The sequence below is a fragment of the Triturus cristatus genome, chromosome 9 (genome assembly GCF_964204655.1).
Source record: "Triturus cristatus chromosome 9, aTriCri1.1, whole genome shotgun sequence".
NCBI classification, from domain to species: Eukaryota; Metazoa; Chordata; class Amphibia; order Caudata; family Salamandridae; genus Triturus; species Triturus cristatus.
Genome location: NC_140592.1, coordinates 1034238904 through 1034257402, shown reverse-complemented (window position 1 = coordinate 1034257402; position 18499 = coordinate 1034238904). Strand labels below are relative to the sequence as shown.

The window sequence follows — 18499 nt, the reverse complement described above, 5'->3', positions numbered from 1 at the left end:
TGAGGTTGTGTAGGTGAGCACCCCAACCTGTCTCTGAAGTGTCTGTCAAAGTGATTTGAGGTACAGGGTTCGAGAAAGGCCGCCCTTTCAAAAGATTGTTGAGGTTCTACCATTGTAGAGAAAATTGAGTTTGGGGGTCTATCAACACTAAATCCCGCTGATGAGCACTAAATCTTCAGGACGGGAGGGGCAAGCTGGGTAAAGATCTGGGTCATTGGGGTCTGTATCATAAGCATCCCAAGGATCAGGGTCTTCTAATGGTTCTCCTATACCCCCAGCGAGTGAACCTGGAAGTGTTGTCCAGAGGGTCCTGATATGGAGAAGAAAGAGGATGGCCGAGGAGGGGGTGACGGTGGTGGAGGAGGATGAAGTGTATGGCTGCTAGCCTTGTCCTTTTTTCCTCTTTTTGAGGGGTATAGGGACGTCCAATTCCTGCTCAAAAGTTAACTGCTTCTTTGGTGTAGGAGATGCTATAATTCACCCTGTGACTTCTTGAATGTGAATTGTTCTCTGTCTAACGTCCATTTTTTCAAGTATAGGCTCAACTGGGGACATGGAAGCTGAGAATTGCTTTGAAGGTTTCAGCTCGGTCGATGGCTTTTGCCCAGCACTGAAGGAGATGGAGCCGGTTGCCGCATCGGTCCCGAAGGCTTAAGGGAGATCGAAGAATGTGCTCGATCTGAGGGAGTTGAACCAGAGGGCTTCGCCTTGGTCGAAGTTTTTGGTGCCAGGCATAAAGGTGAGGCTATTGAAGGACCTTTTCGGATTGGACTATGGCTAGATGGCAGTGGCGGTCTGGTGACCTCTAAAAATTGAAAGGCAAGTGTTTGGAAGTCTTTTTGGTTGGAGCAGGGTCTAGGGCAACAGTACTCACGCGCTGCCCGAGCTGGAGATCTCTTCGACGGAGAACGCTACTTTTTCTTCTTTAGCAGAATGCTATTCCTAGGCGTGCTACTCACTGAAGATGTAGGGAGTAAAGGCCTCGCTCCAGCAAGACATCTCCAGTCGAAGCGTTCTTCGATCGCAAGTGTCTTTTTAGATCTGAAAGACTTGCAGGTGTTGCAGTCATCCTCGCAGTGATCGGGCGAGATGCAAAAGTTCGGTGTGTTAATATTTAGCGTGACACTGTGGGCAAACTCAAAAAGGTGTTCATTCCATCAGGAACACATCTTCCGTACTGACGGTGCACGTGCAAGGGGAGGCCCGAGACAGTCGGTGCGCCAAAGGGCGATCGGTCCAAGTGCGACCCGACGAAGGTTTTCGAGCGGCCCAGGAATGGAAAAAGCACAATCAAGACAGGAAAGGACCAAAGACTCGTACCCAATGGAGTAAAACATGGAGGCAAGGCGCACACACGTCCGAACCAGACGGCGTAGAGAAAACAAGGATACGACAGAACACTCGTAACCAACGGAGTTGCACACGGAGGAGAGGCTCACACATCCGAACCAGACGGCAGAGAGAAAGGAATATGCTACTTACCAGTATGCGTCTGTTCTTGGCATGTAGAGCTGCAGATCTATACACTGTGCATAGATCGCCATCTGGTGTTGGGCCCGGATGTTTGCAGTTTGTTTTTCTTCTTGGACAGTCTTTGGAAGTCACAAGTTCGGTGACTCCTCCTTCGGTCCGTACTGCGCATGGGCTTCGGCTCCATCCTCAGATTGTTTTTCACCAGCAGGGAAAAGATGGAGCGTAGTGATAATAGTTAGAAACCCATGTGTGTTGTATCTAAATAAGATAGACTGGAACGGATACAGGTAGCTGGGGAGGCAGGTGGGCGTGTATAGATCTGCAGCTCTACATGCCAAGAACAGATGCATACTGGTAAATAGCATATTCCGTTCGAGGCATATGAGCTGCAGATTATACACTGTGCATAGATTATATAGCAGTACCCAACCCTAGCGGCGACCACCGGTATCCGTTGCAGTGGTTTGAAACAGTGTCTTTAGTACAGCCTGGCCCACACTAGCTTGTTGTTTGGAGTGCACGTCTACACAGTAATGTTTTGTGAAGGTGTGCGGTGTTGACCATGTGGCTGCTTTGCAGATGTCATCTAAGGGTATGTTCCCTAGAAAAGCCATAGAAGCCCCTATCTTTCTTGTAGAGTGGGCTTTAGGTGGAACAGATAATGTTCTTTTTGCTTTGTGATAGCAAATTTGTATGCACTTTACAATCCACCTAGCTATCCCTGATTTTGAGATGGGGTTGCCGTTATGCGGTGGAGAGAAGGAGACAAACAACTGTTTAGTCTTTCTGAAAGGTTGCGTTCTTTGTATGTAGTACAGTAAAGCCCTTTTAACATCAAGTGTATGTAGAGCCCTTTCCGCAACAGATTGAGGTTGCGAGAAAAAACCCGCTAATTCCACCGATTGATTAAGATGGAAGGGGGAAATGACCTTGGGCAGAAATTTTGGATTTGTGCGAAGTATCACCTTGCTGTGATGTATCTGTAAAAAGGGTTCTTGTATAGTGAACGCTTGTATCTCACTAACCCTTCTAAGGGAAGTGATAGCTACGAGGAAAGCTGTTTTCCAAGCAAGGAACTGTAGCTCACATTTATGCATTGGTTCGAAAGGCGGACCCATTAGCCTTGTAAGAACTACGTTTAGATTCCACACAGGTGAGGGTGGTGCCCTGGGTGGAATTACTCTTTTAAGGCCTTCCATGAAGGCTTTAATAGCAGGTACTCTGAAATGTGATAAATGCTGTCTGTTTTGCAGGTAAGCAGCAATTGCTGCTAGGTGTAGACGGATGGATGAGTACGCCAGGTTACACCTTTGAAGATGGAGCAGATAGCATATGATGTGCTGTATGGATACATCTAAAGGGTTGATTGTATTGTTACGGCAGTAAACAACAAATCTCTTCCACTTTGCGGCATAGCATGCACGAGTGGTAGGACGTCTGGCTTCCTTGATAATGTTCATGCAATCAGGGGGAAGATTAAGGTATCCAAATTCTAAGATTTCAGGAGCCAGATCGCAAGGTTGAGCTGAGCTGGGTCCGGGTGCCTGATTTCTCCATGGTTCTGGGTTAGGAGGCATGGGGACAGGTGCAGTTTTTGATGTGGTACCACCGAGAGCTGTAGTAGTGTGGTGTACCACGGCTGCCTGGCCCATGTTGGGGCTACCAGAATGAGTGTGAGGGAGTGCTGTTGTAGCTTCCTTACCACTAATGGAATTAGCGGGAGAGGTGGAAAGGCGTATGCAAATTTGCCTGACCAGTTCATCCATATCGCATTGCCTTTGGACAATGGGTGTGGGTATCTGGCAGCGAAGCTTGGGCATTTTGTGTTTTCGTGGGTGGCGAAGAGGTCAATCTGAGGATGCCCCCACTTGTGAAAGAATGGGTGAAGAACTTGTGGATGCAGTTCCCATTCGTGCATTTGCTGCGTTTGTCTGCTGAGCAGATCTGCCATGGTGTTTTGTATACCTGGGACGTGTTGTGCCAGGAGAAAGATTTTTTGTGGGATTGCCCATCTCCATATGCTCTGTGCTAAGCGAGAGAGCTGGGGAGAGTGTGTCCCCCCCTGTTTTTGAATATAATACATTGCAGTCATATTGTCTGTGTGAATGAGGACTGCCTTGGCTGAGATTTGTTTCTGAAACGATTTCAGGGCTAGAAAGATCGCCAATAACTCCAGATGATTGATGTGGAGTAACCTCTGTTGTGGCGTCCATACACCTTGCACTGTGAGGTGTAATAGGTGCGCTCCCCAGCCGGAGAGCGATGCATCTGTTGTTAGAATCACCTGAGGAACCGGGTCCAGGAACGGTCGCCCTTTGGAAAGGTTTGTGGTGTTCCACCACTGCAGAGAGGGATGGGTGCGACCGTCCACCAACACCAGATCCGTCAGCTGTCCCTGGGCCTGGTTCCACTGGCGTGCTAGGCACTCTTGGAGTGGACGCATGTGAAGTCTTGCATGAGGCACTATGAAGATGCAAGATGCCATCATCCCTATTAGTTTCATGAACACTCTTGCTGGGAGAGAGTGCTGAAGAAGGAATCTTTGGCGCAAGGCTTGTATGCTTGCGATTCTGGCTGAGTTGGGATAGGCTATGGCTCTTGAGGTGTCTATAGTGGCACCGAGGTATTGTTTTGTGTGAGACGGTATCAAGTGGGACTTTTGGTGGTTCACCGTGAAGCCTAGCTGGTGGAGTAGTTGAATGGTAGTGTTTGTATGCTGCACACACTGGTGGTAGGACGCGGCTTTTATGAGCCAGTCGTCCAGATAGGGGAAGACGTGAATGTTCTGTCTTCTGAGGTGTGCCGCCACTACTGCCAGGCATTTGGTAAACACCCGTGGTGCGGTTGTGACCCCGAAGGGGAGAACCTTGAACTGATAATGTTGGCCGTCCACCACAAATCGGAGGTACTTTCTGTGAGCAGGGTGTATTGGAATATGAAAGTATGCGTCTTTCAAGTCCAGTGTAGTGAGAAAGTCACCCTGACAGAGGAGTGGGAGAACTTGTTGGGAGAGTTACCATGTGAAAATGGTTTGAATGGATATATGCATTTAGAGGCCGGAGGTCTAGAATCGGCCGTAGGGTCTCGTCTTTCTTTGGTATTAGAAAGTACAGAGAGTAGACCCCTAAATTTTGCTGATTGACGGGGACCTGCTCTATAGCTTGTTTTTGCAGGAGGGAGAGTACCTCTTGTTTCAGAAGTGTGGTATGTTCTTATGATATCGCACGGTGTCTGGGTGGAATATTTGGGGGGTAGAAGTTAGTTCGAGACAGTACCCTGACCGAATAATTTGGGTCACCCATTTGTCTGATGTTATGGTCTCCCAGGTTTGAAGGAAGTCTTGTAGTCTGCCCCCTGACCGGAGTGGAATGGTCTGGGGGGAGCGGGGGAAAGTCATTGTGTGGGCGGTGTGGCAGAACGGGCGGTGTTGGTTTTGCCCCTGCCTTTATTATTGTTTCCTCGATATCCACCTCTTTGATAGCCCTTTGTGAAGGTATTTTGAGGAGGAGACTTATAGGATGTGGAGGCGTTATCGGAAGAGTAGCCTCTGCCAGAGCCTCGAAAGGAGGAACGGCGAAAGCAGCTTCTAGGGGTGTGTGATTGTAGTGCTCCCATAGACTTCGCCGTATCCGTATCCTTCTTCATTTTTTCCAAGGCTTCGTCTACTTTTGGGCCAAATAAGTGTTGTTGGTCAAAAGGGTGGTTTAGTATAGACGCTTGGACCTCTGGTTTAAAGCCTGAGATCCTGAGCCAGGCGTGGCGGCGAAGCTGAACACTGGTGTTTATAGCCCTGGAAGCTGTGTCTGCTGCGTCAAGGGCACATTTAATAGAGGTGTAAGAATCTTTCCCTCTTGTATTAGTTCATTAGCCTTATTTTTATATTTGTCTGGGAGGTGTCGCATAAGAGCCTCCAGCTCATCATAGTGTGCTCTGTCGTACCGCGCCAGCAACGCTTGCGTGTTGGCGATGCGCCACATATTGGCAGCTTGCGAGGCAGTGCGTTTGCCTGACGCGTTTAGGAGCTTGGGCTCCTTATCGGGTGGCGGAGCTTCACCTGATGACTGAGAATTGGAGCGCTTCCTAGCTGTGGATACCACTAATGAGTCTAGGGGCGCAGGTCCTTTAATATAGGCAGGATCTGTGGGGGCTGCCTTGTATTTCTTTTCTATTCTGGGGTTTAAGACCCTAGCTCTGACGGGGTCTTTGAAAACCTCTGTCGCATGTTTGGTCACCCCCTTAAGCATGGGTAATATAGCGGTAGACTTGTCTGCTATGTCAAACGTGTCAAGTAGGAAGTCTTCCTCAACTGGATCACTGTGTAACTCCACCCCATGATAATGTGCCGCCCGTTGTAAGAGGTGGTGGAACCCCAGGGAGTCCTCTGGGGGAGATGGCCTGGATGGATAAAGATCATCCTGAGGCACATCTGGGACATCTGGATTGTGATAATCCTCCCATGGGTCAGGTGTTCCCGGAGGAGTGGGGTCCTGCGGGGCATCTGTTGGATAATAGAATGAATCCCCTTGGTCATCAGGGTCTGGAGACGGGGTTGGAGAGCGATGAGGCAAGGGTGGAGAAGGTGGGGGCGGAGATGGAGGGAGTGGAGGGAGTGGAGGAGGTGGAGGTGGTGGGGAGGGTACTCTGAATGGGGAGTGGAGGAGGAGTTGGCTTGTCTAAATGTCTTTTCTTGGAAGACCAAGTCAAATGTCCAGTCTTTGGATCTTTTGTTAAAGTCTTTTGAAGAGGATCTGGCGTGAAAAGCTCCTCCGGCACCGATTCCTCTACCGGTGCCGATGTTTTCGGAACCGAGGGCTTCGTTGGTTTATCCGCGCCATGCTTTCTCGGGGCCTCCGATTTTTTGTTCGGCGCCGAGGCAGGCTTCGACACGGAAGCGTCGGTGCCGAGGGACTTGTGTTTGGGCGGCACAGAGAGGCCAGGTTTCGACATCAATGGCTTCGGAACGGAGCTGGTTTTCTTCGGTGCCGAATGGTGTTTTTCGGCGCCGCTAGGAGGCTGGCTCGAGCCCGATCTGCCAGGAGACTTGTGATGCTTTTTCACTGGGCCCGAAGGTGGGGTGATGGAAGCGGTATGCTTGTTTTTCCCTAGGCCCGGAGGCGAAGGGGTAACCGGAGTCTCTTTCGGTATGGGCGCGGGAGCGGGAAGAGTACTCACGACCCTCTGCGCCGGTGTGATCTCCTCCACATCGGAGTCGTCGGCTTCGGAAGCGCTGACGACGTCGTCCTCCTGTTCGGTGTGCTGCTGTCCCAAAGCCCCTGTGTCTTCTCCGAAGATGTCAGGTGGAGCAGAGGTCGATGAGTGCGCCATGGTGCGTTGAGCTCGTCGATCCCGAATAGTCTTTTTCGATCGAAAAGACTTGCAGGCGGGGCAGTCTCGGGCCTCGTGTTCGGGAGAGAGGCAGAGGTTGCACACCTGATGGAGATCGGTGTGGGGAAATTTAGACCCACATTTTGGGCACTTCTTGAAGGGAGTCCTTTCCATCGGCCGAGACCGGAGTCGAGGTAGGCCCGAAGGCCGCTGCCGATGCCTGGAATCGAGGAAGTGCCGAAGAGAGAGATGAAGAAGCCGATTTTCGTCTGAAGAATCTCGATGGACGAGGATTTTGCGTCGAAGGTCGAACTGGAAAGGTTCGAAGCCGGAGCACGAAGTATAACATCCGAGCCCGATGGCGGAAAAAAACAATCTGAGGATGGAGCCGAAGCCCATGCGCAGTACGGACCGAAGGAGGAGTCACCGAACTCGTGACTTCCAAAGACTGTCCAAGAAGAAAAACAAACTGCAAACATCCGGCCCCAACACCAGATGGCGATCTATGCACAGTGTATAATCTGCAGCTCATATGCCTCGAACACAATGCAACAAAGGAGTCGATGCCTATGCGCAATATCACCGAGAGGAGGAGCTCAGCCTTGGGACTCGAAAGACTTTGTTGAAGAGAACAAGTTGCACAACTGCGACCCAACACTAGTTGGCAGGAGTATGCAGAGCATGTGTATCTACAGCCACACATGCCATCGAACATAACATTTACAGCCTTTGGGCTGAAGGTCGAAAGCTGTCAACTGTCGCCACTCAATCTCCATGCATGAAGGCGGAGCCGTGACAGGTTTGGGTGGAGAACCCTCAACTGCTGCTGCGACAGGAGATCCTCACGAAGGGGCAGCCTGATTGGTTGCCAGATGGACATGCTCAACAGCTTGGGATACCAGACTCTCCAAGCCCAGTCCGGAGCCACATTGATGACTTGGGCCTGGTCGTTCCTGATCTTCTTGAGAACTCTGGGCAGGAGTGGTATTGGCGGAAAGGGATACAGGAGGAAGGAGCTCTACTAAAGGCGAAAAGCATCTCAAAACAAAAGCAGTCTTAGAAACTCCAGCGCACAGAACTGCTGACATTGCATGCTCTCGGCGGTGGCAGACAGAGCTAACCCAGGCTCTCTCCACTGCTGAAAGAGACCTTGCACCACCTCTTGGTGGAGACGCCACTCATGATCGGCTAGGCATCATCGACTGAGTTTGTCCACTTTGGTGTTCAGAAAGCCAGCCAGGTGTTGAACCACCATGGAAATGCCCTGACATTTCAGTCATGTTCAGAGGCTAAAGGCCTTTTGACGGAGGGTCCACAAACTGCCCTGTTTGTTGCAGTACCACATGGTGGTGGTATTATCCATGAACACTTGTACTAGCCCTTACTGGATGGAGGGCAGAAAGACTTTTAATGACAACTGGATCGCTCAGAGCTCCAACAGGGTGATGTGGAGTCCGAATTCTGCCAGAGAACAGAGTCCTCCGATCTCCAACTCTCCCAGATGGCCTTCCCAGCCCAGGAGTGATGCGTCTGTCAGGAGAGGATCTTGCTATATGCCGATGCTGTCCTCTTATACTCGGAAACGCCGGAGTTGTCCTTGGCCCGGGTGGGGGCGATCTTTAGGATAGACTGTGAATATTTAGGACTAAGTATTAACTGAGGTATACCCTCATATTCCCCATGGGGAGATGGGAGGTCCAGGGTGATCCCTCCATTCCAATCAGGGTGGTGCGAAATCACTTTAGATACCTTAGTATATTGATATCGAGGGATTGGAAGTAGATGTCACCCATTGGCGGAAACTCCCACTCTTGTGAATGGGTAGAGCGGCGCACTTTAAGATAATCGCTCTTCCCAGACTTACGTACGTTTTGCAGAATAGTCCACAACCGGTACCAGGGGAGTCTTTCTGTGAAATAAATGGTTGTGTGTGGATCCTGCTGTGGATGCGTGGACAGACGTGTGGCACTCCTCACCCTCCAGCGGTCCATATATGATGGTGGAATAGCCCTGCCAAACGTCCGCGCAGATTACAACCCCGCCCAGGTAAGAATAGTGAATGAGTGGGCCCAAGACCCCGCTGTGGCTGGGTATGAGGTTAGGCAAGGTTTCTATCCTGCTGAAATTAAGTAAATGGAGTTGCATCGGCCTCTCTACGCTACAAAATGTATGGGATGCAAATGGTATGGTGCTGTTTCGTCATCGTAGAGAAAAATATGACATGGCACACATACAACTTTCTAAATACCATCAACTGCGGCACGCCTTGAGGGAGAGAATCGCTTCAGAGGAGTAAATGATGGAGGAGTCCCTTCAGGAGAGACGGGTCCTGGATGGGCATATGATGACAAATGCAATCTCCCTTATGTATATAACTCTCATGAACACCACACAGAAAGAGTTAATGCTCCGCAGGGCACACAGGCAGACAGATGAGGGGGAGCTGGAGGATGATGAGTGAATGGAAGAACTACAGTTTCCTACATAAGTCGCCATACAGGCGAGATTCCGTCTGATCCAGTTTAAGACCCTTCACAGGATATATTATACGAGGACCATCTTACATAGGATTGGTAGAGTTGGCAGATGATGCATGCCTGTGGTCTGCTGGTCAGAGGGTGTCCTTCTTACACACATTGCAGGAGTGTGCCAGGATCTGAGTTTTGGGAGGGGTTGAAAGCTCAGTTGGAGACGGCTATTGGTGTGCCTATTGTGAGGCAAGCTCCGTTGATATTGATGGGGGGTGGGGTGTGGAGAACCTCTGATCTTACTTCCCATCAGTAGATTCTGGGGAACTATTTTGGGGTTTCTATAAGTGAAGGGGATGAGCCCACAACTACAGGACTGGGTCCGGGAGTTGGACATTTGTTGTATGCAAGAGAAATAAGTGTATTACGGTCGGGCTGTCCAAAGAAATTTGAGAGATGGTGGTGGACAGGGAATGGACAGAGGGATCGATTCTGGGGAACTATTTTGGGGTTTCTATAAGTGAAGGGGATGAGCCCACAACTACAGGACTGGGTCCGGGAGATGGACATTTGTTGTATGCAAGAGAAATAAGTGTATTACGGTCGGGCTGTCCAAAGAAATTTGAGAGATGGTGGTGGACAGGGAATGGACAGAGGGATCGATGTCTTGGAGATATGGAACTGACTGGCCCTGAACTTCTGTATTCCTATCAGACTTTGACACTCAACTGTATTCGGAGGTATGAGCTTCCCGTTGGTTTGGGGAAAGAGGCCTAAGGGGGTGGAGGTGGTCAAGTATCACTGCAATGTTTTTTTGTGTTTTGTTGTGTGAGTATATATTTCAAAAATCGATCAAATGTTATTTAAAAACAAAATACAAATAAATGACTGGATTTCATGGGTCCTGGTTCACTTAAGCTACCTCTATCATTTACCCTCATGTAGAAATGCTAGAAGCTTCCCAATCGAGTTGGCGTGAGTGTGTAATTGCAGAAGGCTAGTTGACATGTGGTCCCCATAAACACCGTAGAACCACAATGGGTGCCTTAAACGGCTTTACTTTAACCACAGCCACAAAATCCTTTGCAGCGTTGTTGTCTGCCAGTATGATGAGTGAGTATTTCAAGGACCCATCTGCAGCTTCCACAGCAGTCATCTCTTGTCCGAGGATCTCACTGCACAGCAGCCACTCCAACAGCCAATCGACTTGTGCCAATCTTAATACTGCCAATATGTGATCAGAGGTCTAAGCACAGCACTATTTCCACTAAAGCTGTGCGGTTAGCTCTTGTTGCCAGTATTTCTAGCTAGCATCTAGAAAAATACTGAGACCAGGTCTGGCAAAGCAAGTATCCCACACTATCACCTTGAACACCCACCACTCAATCTTGTAAACTGCAGAACTCCAGCTTATGTTTAAATAATGGTGCATCATATTCCCGACAGTAGTTTCACAGGCGTAACTGAGGTGCCCTTTAGTGCGACCACCTGTGGGTGCCAGGTGGGTACAAAAGTCAGTAGTCTCCCCCACCTCAGTGCCAGCAACACAGGGATGTGATCTGGAAGAAACATATGTGGAATTCCAAATTCTTCCCAAGGGGGAAAATTCGTAAATTCAATCAGAACATTTTTAATATGGTATTCTTTTATGCACCAGGAAGTAAAAGTAGTATTCCCTATCTGGATACAAATCTTTCCATACATGCAATATGTCAGGCAGTGTCTGAAGGGTGAGTCAGATATTTGGTGGTGTTCCTGGAAGCCAGGAAAAGGCCTATCCAGCTGAAGGGTTGGCTACAACGTTTAAATGGTCTCCATACACCTTTTCTGTATTCAGTCTGCTGTTAATTTCTGTGCATACCCTACAGGACAGTTTGCTTTAAAACATTTGACTGAATTGGTTACTAAAGAATGAGCAAAAAACATACTCACCACCAACTCAGATGAAACACCACTATTCTCTACGACACTGGTGTCACCCGCTGTCTTCAAAATTTCAGACTGAATAACATCCAATGACTGCTGGGCCTGTGGGAAAACACATTTAAAACGATACCTATTAACACAACAGGTGTACATGGATGGTAAAATGAGAAATTACACCCATTATCAGTCATTGTGTTCCTTTTTGGATACTCAAATATTTTATCTCCTCAAAACGGTTAGGTTCTTAGCACTTGTCTGAAGGTGGTCTACGACTGACTGACGATCCTGCCTTTAACAGACAGTTTGAGGTAGGGAGTAACTAGCATCACTGAACGCAGAAGATGGGCCACAACCACTGCCATCACTTTTGTGAACACCTGAGTAACAGGCTTTAGAGGAGCATGGGAAGCTGAAAATGCTCCTGGCCACAGTGATAACGTCAGTGAGATTCTATAATGGGTATATGGGAATACTCATTCTGCAGGTCCAAGGACATCAACCAGTCGCTGTGGACCAAGGAAGACAGGATATGGGTCTGCGTGAGCACTTTGAAATTGTTTTTCTGCAGGAAAGACATTCAGAGATGAAAGGTCAAAGATGGGCTAAAGGCTCTCATCCTATTTCGTCGCAAGGAAATAGCGAGAGTAGCAATCATACCTTTTTTCCTAATCCCCTCTCATTGGCCGTCTAGAAAGTAAAACTCGTACCTATTGCAACAGAATGAACAGGTGTTACACTGAGATTCGATCTGATGTGGGGGGTTGGGGCAGAAAAGAATTGGCTGAGCAGAAAGAAAGGGTAGAGCATAACCATACTGAAATATTTGAAGGACCCATCCGTCAGATATGATGGATCGCCACCCTGGAAGAAAGTGCTGAATCCTGCCTCTCACAGGAAGGCTAGTAAAAGATAACATCTGCTTTACTAATGCCTCTATCCTCTTGGTTGTGGGGAAGGAATTGGAGTTCACCTTACTGGTTGATGTCTGAACAACCAGACTCTCTGGAGCAGGATGTTTAGTGAGGAAATTAGGACCACCAAGCATCGATCTGCGACATCTGGCCACCAGCCTATTCACAGCTGGGTAAGAACAGGGCTTTGAGCTTGTAGCCATTATGGTGTCATAGAGGTTTCACTGAAAGGGAGTAAGAGCTCAGCATTGGCTGGCCCAGGTTGTAAGCTTTTCATAAGGACATTTGCCTTAACCTCAACAGAGGGCTGCTGTAGGTTCGTGACTGAAGCTATTTATCAATAACTACTGCAAATGATGCTCTCACTTCCACTGGAGGTCCAAATGGCAAATATAACCCTGTGCTAGGGGAAGCCTTTTGTAAGTCCATGTAAAAATGGTCATCATAATGGCCACATTCGCTGTAGTAGGGGCTTAGGATTTGAATCAGGCTGTAGGGTGACCAGTGGTCGTTTAATAATTCCATGGTGCAATACTTGTCGGGATTGTGCTGGTCAGTTCAGGGTCATACATCGGAACCAGTACGAAATCCTCTGCGGTCAGTACTGCCACTGACAAGGGAGGGACAGACGCAGGACATGGAGATTGGGTTGAAGAGCCTCTAACAAATCCCAGTGTTTGAGACAGCGTCAGACAGATCTGCTGGCAGTAAACCAACTGGGGACCTCTGCGGATCCTTGGGGGTCGAAGGCACACCAGATGTAGCCAGAAGACTGTCAAATATCATCAGAATGGCTCCCTTCAATTTGCTGTGGTGTTGCTGATGGCATGGGAAATTCGGGGCACACTAGCACCAACTGGGAAATCTACTCCACAACTGGAGATCTGAAAGAAGACACACTGACACTGCAACACCCTCAGACCTTCTCTCTAAATAGAGAGCGACAGGGTGGAATCAAGTCGGCTTCGCTTTTTTGTGCTTAAGTCTGAAATTAAATTTTGAAATACTAGAGGACTTCCACTGTAAAGTAGATTTTTCGTGGGAATGAACTTGGGAGTGAGTCCGCACACACAACTTGGAGCAGGACTTGTGTGATACCTGCAACTTTTTGTGTTCAGCGATGTACACGTTTGCTTCTTGGTCCCCGATTGCCTTCAGGTGCATGAGGGCATACCTGTCGGACAACTTCGAGTCATGACCTGAGCCCAAACACCAGACACACCGCGTGCGAGACCATGTCTGACATTTGTTTTCTACAGTTGCGGTATGGCTTGAAACTTGTGGTCTTTGGAAGGGACAATGTTCCCTAGCACACTGGATTTTCCTGTTTTGGGAGTCATCGGAAGGCGCGGAAAGAGAGAAACTGACAAGTTACTTATCTTCAGTAACGCCTTATCTGATAGAGACTATCTAGTCGCAAATTCCTTACCTTAAAATTATCCCAAGGCATCAGACTGGATCTGGAAATTTTTGGTGACCCCTGCACACCAGTAGGTGGCGCTGTTCGGCTCTGTGTGGTGTCATCGGCATCCACGCCGAAAGTGACATGTGTAGTGTGTATGTGTATGTGTATGTGTATATATATATATATATATATATATATATATATATATATATATATATGAAAGATGATCTCAAATTTTGTCAAGAAGAAGGCATCACCACCCACGTAGGTGGTGAAAGTGGATTAAAATCCAAGTCTAAATTCTGTCCACAGCTACCCCCAGGAAATAAGATTGATCTATTTCATGAGATCGTGGTAGATGAAATCAATCAAATCACCATGGAAAAACATAGGAGGAACAACAAACCCTCATGGAATCTCTCACGGGGGGGGGGAACAGCAAGCAATGAAGGAACTGAGAGATAATCACAACATCATTATAAAAGCCGCCGATAAAGGCGGCAATATTGTCCTACAAAATCGAGAGCAATACATAGCTGAAGCATATAGACAACTAAGGAACCAAGATCATTACAAAACATTGGATAAAAATCCTATGATACAATGGACCACAGAATACCATCAGCAATTACTAATTTGGAAAGAGAGAGGACTAATCAACTTCGAAGAATTTATGTACCTCAAAGTTGATAATCCCATTACACCCACAATTTACTTTCTTCCAAAAGTGCACAAGTCCATTGTAGATCCTCCAGGTAGGACAATTGTCAGTTCTATGGGATCACTCTTGGAAAGAACATCACATTATATCGACGTGTTCCTAATTTAATATGTGACAAAATTGCCCTCATACCTAAAAGATACGACGGCTTTCCTTAACAAATTGGAAACCATCCATTGGAATAAACATCAGACTTTGATCACAATTGATGTGACTTCACTGTATACATCTATTTGTCATCAAGATGGTCTGACAGCAGTGAACACGTTTTTGGATACAAGATCACTGAGTTATTTGGAACATTCACAAATGATCTTAGATATGTTGAATCACTGTCTAACACATAATGTTTTTCTCTTCAATGGGGAAATATTCCTTCAGAGACAAGGTACAGCAATGGGGACTTCCTTTGCCCCGACATATGCCAATTTATTTATGGCAGTGTGGGAAGATGGTATTCGGAGGAGCAGATACAGGCCTAACATTAAAACATGGATGAGGTACATAGACGATCTGTTTATAGTGTGGGAAGGAGATGAATCGACACTGGAAGACTTCATCCAAAGCCTGAATGAGAACAATTACAACTTGTCTTTCACATCCAACTGGAGCAAAAACCAAGTAACCTACCTCGATGTAGAAGTTTTCATTCACAATCAAAAGATCTGCACCAGAATCCATCGGAAACCCACAGCCACAAATAGCATCCTCCATGCTAATAGTGGACACCCACAACATCTGAAATGGAGCATCCCGTATGGCGAGATGCTCCGCATCAAGAGGAATTGCTCAGAGATCTGTGACATAGAGAGAAATCTGGAAGATGCAAGCTCTAGATTCTTGGTAAGAGAATACCCCCTGAAGGTTATAAAAGACTCAAAACTTAAAACCATGGAAAAACCAAGAACAGAATTACTGAGGGAACGAGATGATACTGACAATGACGAAACAATTCGGATCATTATGGATTTCAATGCTGAAAACAAGTGCCTGAGGAAAATCATCAGAAAGAATTGGAATATTTTATTGTTGGATGACTCACTAAAGAAAAACTTACCACCAACTCCTAAAATCACCTACAGGAAGACCGCTTCATTAGGGGACATTTTAACACAAAGCCATCTAAAAACACCTAAGAAGGACAGATTAACATGGTTAACCACACCTGGCTTCTGGAAATGCTCCAAATGCAAAGCATGTGAACATGGAAACAACACTTTGTCATACATATTGGCCAATGGCAAAAAGGAATGGATTACTGCTCATATCACGTGCGAAACCAAACACGTGGTATATGTTTTAGAGTGCCCGTGTAAACAACTTTATGTTGGAAGCACCATCAACAAATTAAAACTGCGCATTCTACAGCATTTGCGAGCAATAAAAAACCAAGACCTGGCGTACCCTATGGCTAAACATTTTTCCGAAGAACATCAAGGGAACCCATTAGGGTTACGCTACTTGGGAGCCAAAATGATGCAACCCAGTGAGAGAGGTGGGGACATAACTCTGGAATTAAGAAGGGCTGAATCCAGATTCATTTTGGCACTAGGAACAGAAAAGCCTTTTGGCCATAACTTGGATGCAGAATTACATGTTCATTTTAAATATCATGGAAGACTCAACCCTGACCTATGGTTTTTAGTGGAGAAATTCAGGAGAACAAAAGGATGAGTTTTTTTTATATACAATCAAAACTTCGAAGTGAGACTGAAAATGATTGGGATACCATGGAAACGAACTATGTGTTAATTGAAAGAGTTTTTAAACAAGACAACAACATTGATGGTAGATTGGAAAATGCTAATTTGCACAATGCATCAGAACTATAAATGAACTGATGCTACTAATGGCATCAAATGATATATCTTATAGGACTGAAATTGCTTGTTTGCACAATATTTTTGTATCTAATGATGGCTATGGCACCTTGTATTTATAAGTCTAAAAATTGCAATTTGCACAATATATTTGCATATTTGTACTTTACTGAAATGCATTATAAAACATTTATGGCGGATTGGATCTCATGAGCCTAAATAATTGCATAATTTGCACAATACATTTGCACTTTACTATAATGCATTGTATTATAGTTATGGCAGCTCGGTTCTCATAAACCTAAAATAATTGCAAAATTGCACGATACACTCGCACTTTATTAAATATTAAACATCTTAGCAGGTCATTGACCCATAGATACAATTTGAACATTGCACAAACTACCTTCCTACCATCCTCCTTAAATAATTTTAATAAACTTCCCTTAAAATTGAGACATGATTAACCTGAGATTGCGGTTTTTTTAAATAACCTTTGAAGGATTATTGATAAATTGTCTTGGACCCTGAGGTCCTTACTAAAACTTAGTTAAAAACTTAAAAATCCGGTCTCTTTTTGCATAGTCATTAGGTGGTCCTTGGGACCCCTATAGGACCCTTCTAGGATCTCCCTCCTTTCCCCTTGGAACGTGAACCTATGCTAGATCTTGGCGATCATAACATACATGGTATCCTAAGGCCTTTGCAAATAAGTCTTTCATAATCGGTGAGTACTTCACTCAATAAATCCGCCAAGATTGTCTGGTTGCTCATGAGTCCGAAGACTCAGAAAAGGAAGTGGATCCTATATATACAACAATTCACGTAAAATTAATACATAAGAAAATAAACATAAAAAACGAATAATATATAAAAATAATTTTTTTTAAAAAACAGACTGAATGAAGAAACAGACATACATAAAATAATTAACAAATCAAAATTTAGCACTAAAAATAAGAATGGAAATGTAAAATGGCGCCTAATGTATGTCAATGTTGAGTGTGGGTTAACATTCTAGTTCACAGATGAACACTAGATCAATTACTTGTTTTTGCACTTTGTCACTTTAAAAAGACTGTCTAGATGTTGGGACTCTATGGTCCAGTTGAAGGCATTCGCCGAAACGCGTCGACCGTCCCTGTTGTTGTGCACCTGGTAAAGATGGAATAAAACGTTACTGACTGACCTTGCTATCGTATTGGACTTTCTTGTTGCCGTGGATTTCTTGGTGGTGGACGCTACCGAGTTCTTCTTTAAATATATCTATATCTATCTATATCTATCTATATCTATATCTATATCTATCTATATCTATCTATCTATATCTATCTATCACCCCAGGCTAACTTCAGTTTCTTTTCGCAACTTTCCATGCCAGGAGTGCGGAGCCACGAAGAATAGTGACCAATGGTGTGGAAAACTAAGGCCCAGAAAGGGGAAAGCCTTGCCCGTAAATATCCGTTCGCAGAGCAGGGAGGATGAGTGGGTCGTAAGAAATCTGCAGCTAGATCGAGTCTCTACCAGATTAGGTACTACGAAGGTAAGTAACTTGTTCATCTGATAGAGACCTCTAGCCACAGAACCCTTACCTTAGAATAGATACCAGAGCAATACCTCCTTGGAGGTAGGTCCGAGAACAATTTTACACTGAAAGGTCCTGCAGGACCGAACGGGTAAAATGACCAATCCTACGGACCAGACTGTCCATACAGTAGCGCTTTGTAAATGCGTGCAGAGGCACCCACGTTGCTGCCTGGCAGAACTCTGCATGCTAACACACTGGTCGCAGGCTTAGCTTCGGTGGAAGGAGCATACAAGCTCTCTGGGGGTTGCATTCTTAACCAAAGTATTGCAGATTTTAATGCAGAGCACTATCTTTTAAGAGATGGCCTGCTTCTGCACGCCTTTTCCCTTCTTTGCTCTGACAACCCTATGAAGAGTTAGTCGTCTACACAGAAATCTTTTGTGCAGTCACAGTAGAAGGGAAACGCTCTTTTTGGGTCCAGACGGTGACGTTGCTCCTCTTCCTTGGAGGGATGTAGTAGAGCGTATAAAGTAGGCAACCTACATGAAAGGGAGTGGCAATTTTCGATAGAAAGGAACCTCTAGTGCGAAGAACCAGTTTGTTTGGATAGATGTTCAGGTATGGAGGCTTGGATGACAAAGCCTGAAGCTCACTAACCCTCCGGGCATATGTTATTGCCACCAGGATGGCCATCTTGATGGCAAGAAGCCTGAGAGGACAATTGTGCAATGGCTCGAAGGCAACGCACATCAGAAAAGTTAGGACTAGATTAATGTCCCACTGAGACATGATTAAGGGCGAAGGTAGAAACGTGTAGCAAACCTTTCAAGAACCTATTTACAACTGGGGATTTGAAGGGGACGGCTGATCTGGCAAAGCAGGAAAGCTGAGATGGTAGAAAGATAGCCCTTAGGGAGCGCAG

At 46.3% G+C, this 18499-nt stretch overlaps 1 protein-coding gene across 32 annotated transcripts in view; it reads right to left on the bottom strand.

The window, feature by feature from the left end:
• Positions 1-18499, bottom strand: part of KTN1 (kinectin 1) — a 484843-nt gene that overhangs the window by 20155 nt on the left and 446189 nt on the right. For all 32 annotated transcript variants that reach the window (XM_085626790.1, XM_085626798.1, XM_085626810.1 and 29 more), the window contains one exon: positions 11199-11294. In XM_085626790.1, the coding sequence (XP_085482916.1) occupies positions 11199-11294 (96 nt within the window). The remainder of the gene's footprint in view (positions 1-11198; positions 11295-18499) is intronic.